Consider the following 478-nt stretch of genomic DNA (forward strand, 5'->3'; position numbering starts at 1 on the left):
GATAACAATGAAGTATGATCTACAAAACAATTTTGAAGCTACTAAAAGTCTGAAAGCCCTGACATGATTAACTCAGTGACATGCTGGCCCTGCTTACCGCCTGACACCCAGGTGGTGAAGTTGGCTATCTCTCCTCCTCTGGACCATTTCCATGGACTGTTTGAGTCCTCTCGGTATAAACCGATCCAGCCGTGGACATTTAGAAAGGCCGAATTCTCTTCTTCATTTCTGATGGTGACCAGGTCAGTGTGATTCCTCCTGCAGAAGACCTGTGCTTCTGCCCAGGTCTTCTTGTAACCAGAGTAAGGGTACTGTTTAAACTTGGCAGCTCGCAGTCCTCCCACCTGCCCACACACAGAAGGAAGGAGGAGCAGCAGCGGGACAAGAATCTTCAGCATTATATCTGCCACAGGAGGATTTACCTGCAGTTACATGAACATTTTTATAGAGCAATTATTTCATTAACAACATTTTTTTT

At 45.2% G+C, this 478-nt stretch overlaps 1 protein-coding gene across 1 annotated transcript in view; it reads right to left on the reverse strand.

The window, feature by feature from the left end:
• Positions 1 to 398, reverse strand: part of LOC111662491 (C-type mannose receptor 2-like) — a 2784-nt gene extending 2386 nt beyond the window's left edge. The window contains exon 1 of the mRNA XM_087176626.1: positions 98 to 398. Coding sequence (XP_087032752.1) covers positions 98 to 398 — 301 coding nt within the window. The remainder of the gene's footprint in view (positions 1 to 97) is intronic.
• Positions 399 to 478: the final 80 nt, after the last annotated feature.

Source organism: Seriola lalandi, unplaced genomic scaffold, assembly GCF_002814215.2.
Source record: "Seriola lalandi dorsalis isolate HSWRI2012SDOR001 ecotype SW California unplaced genomic scaffold, Sedor1 jcf7180002054563, whole genome shotgun sequence".
Classification (NCBI taxonomy): Eukaryota; Metazoa; Chordata; class Actinopteri; order Carangiformes; family Carangidae; genus Seriola; species Seriola lalandi.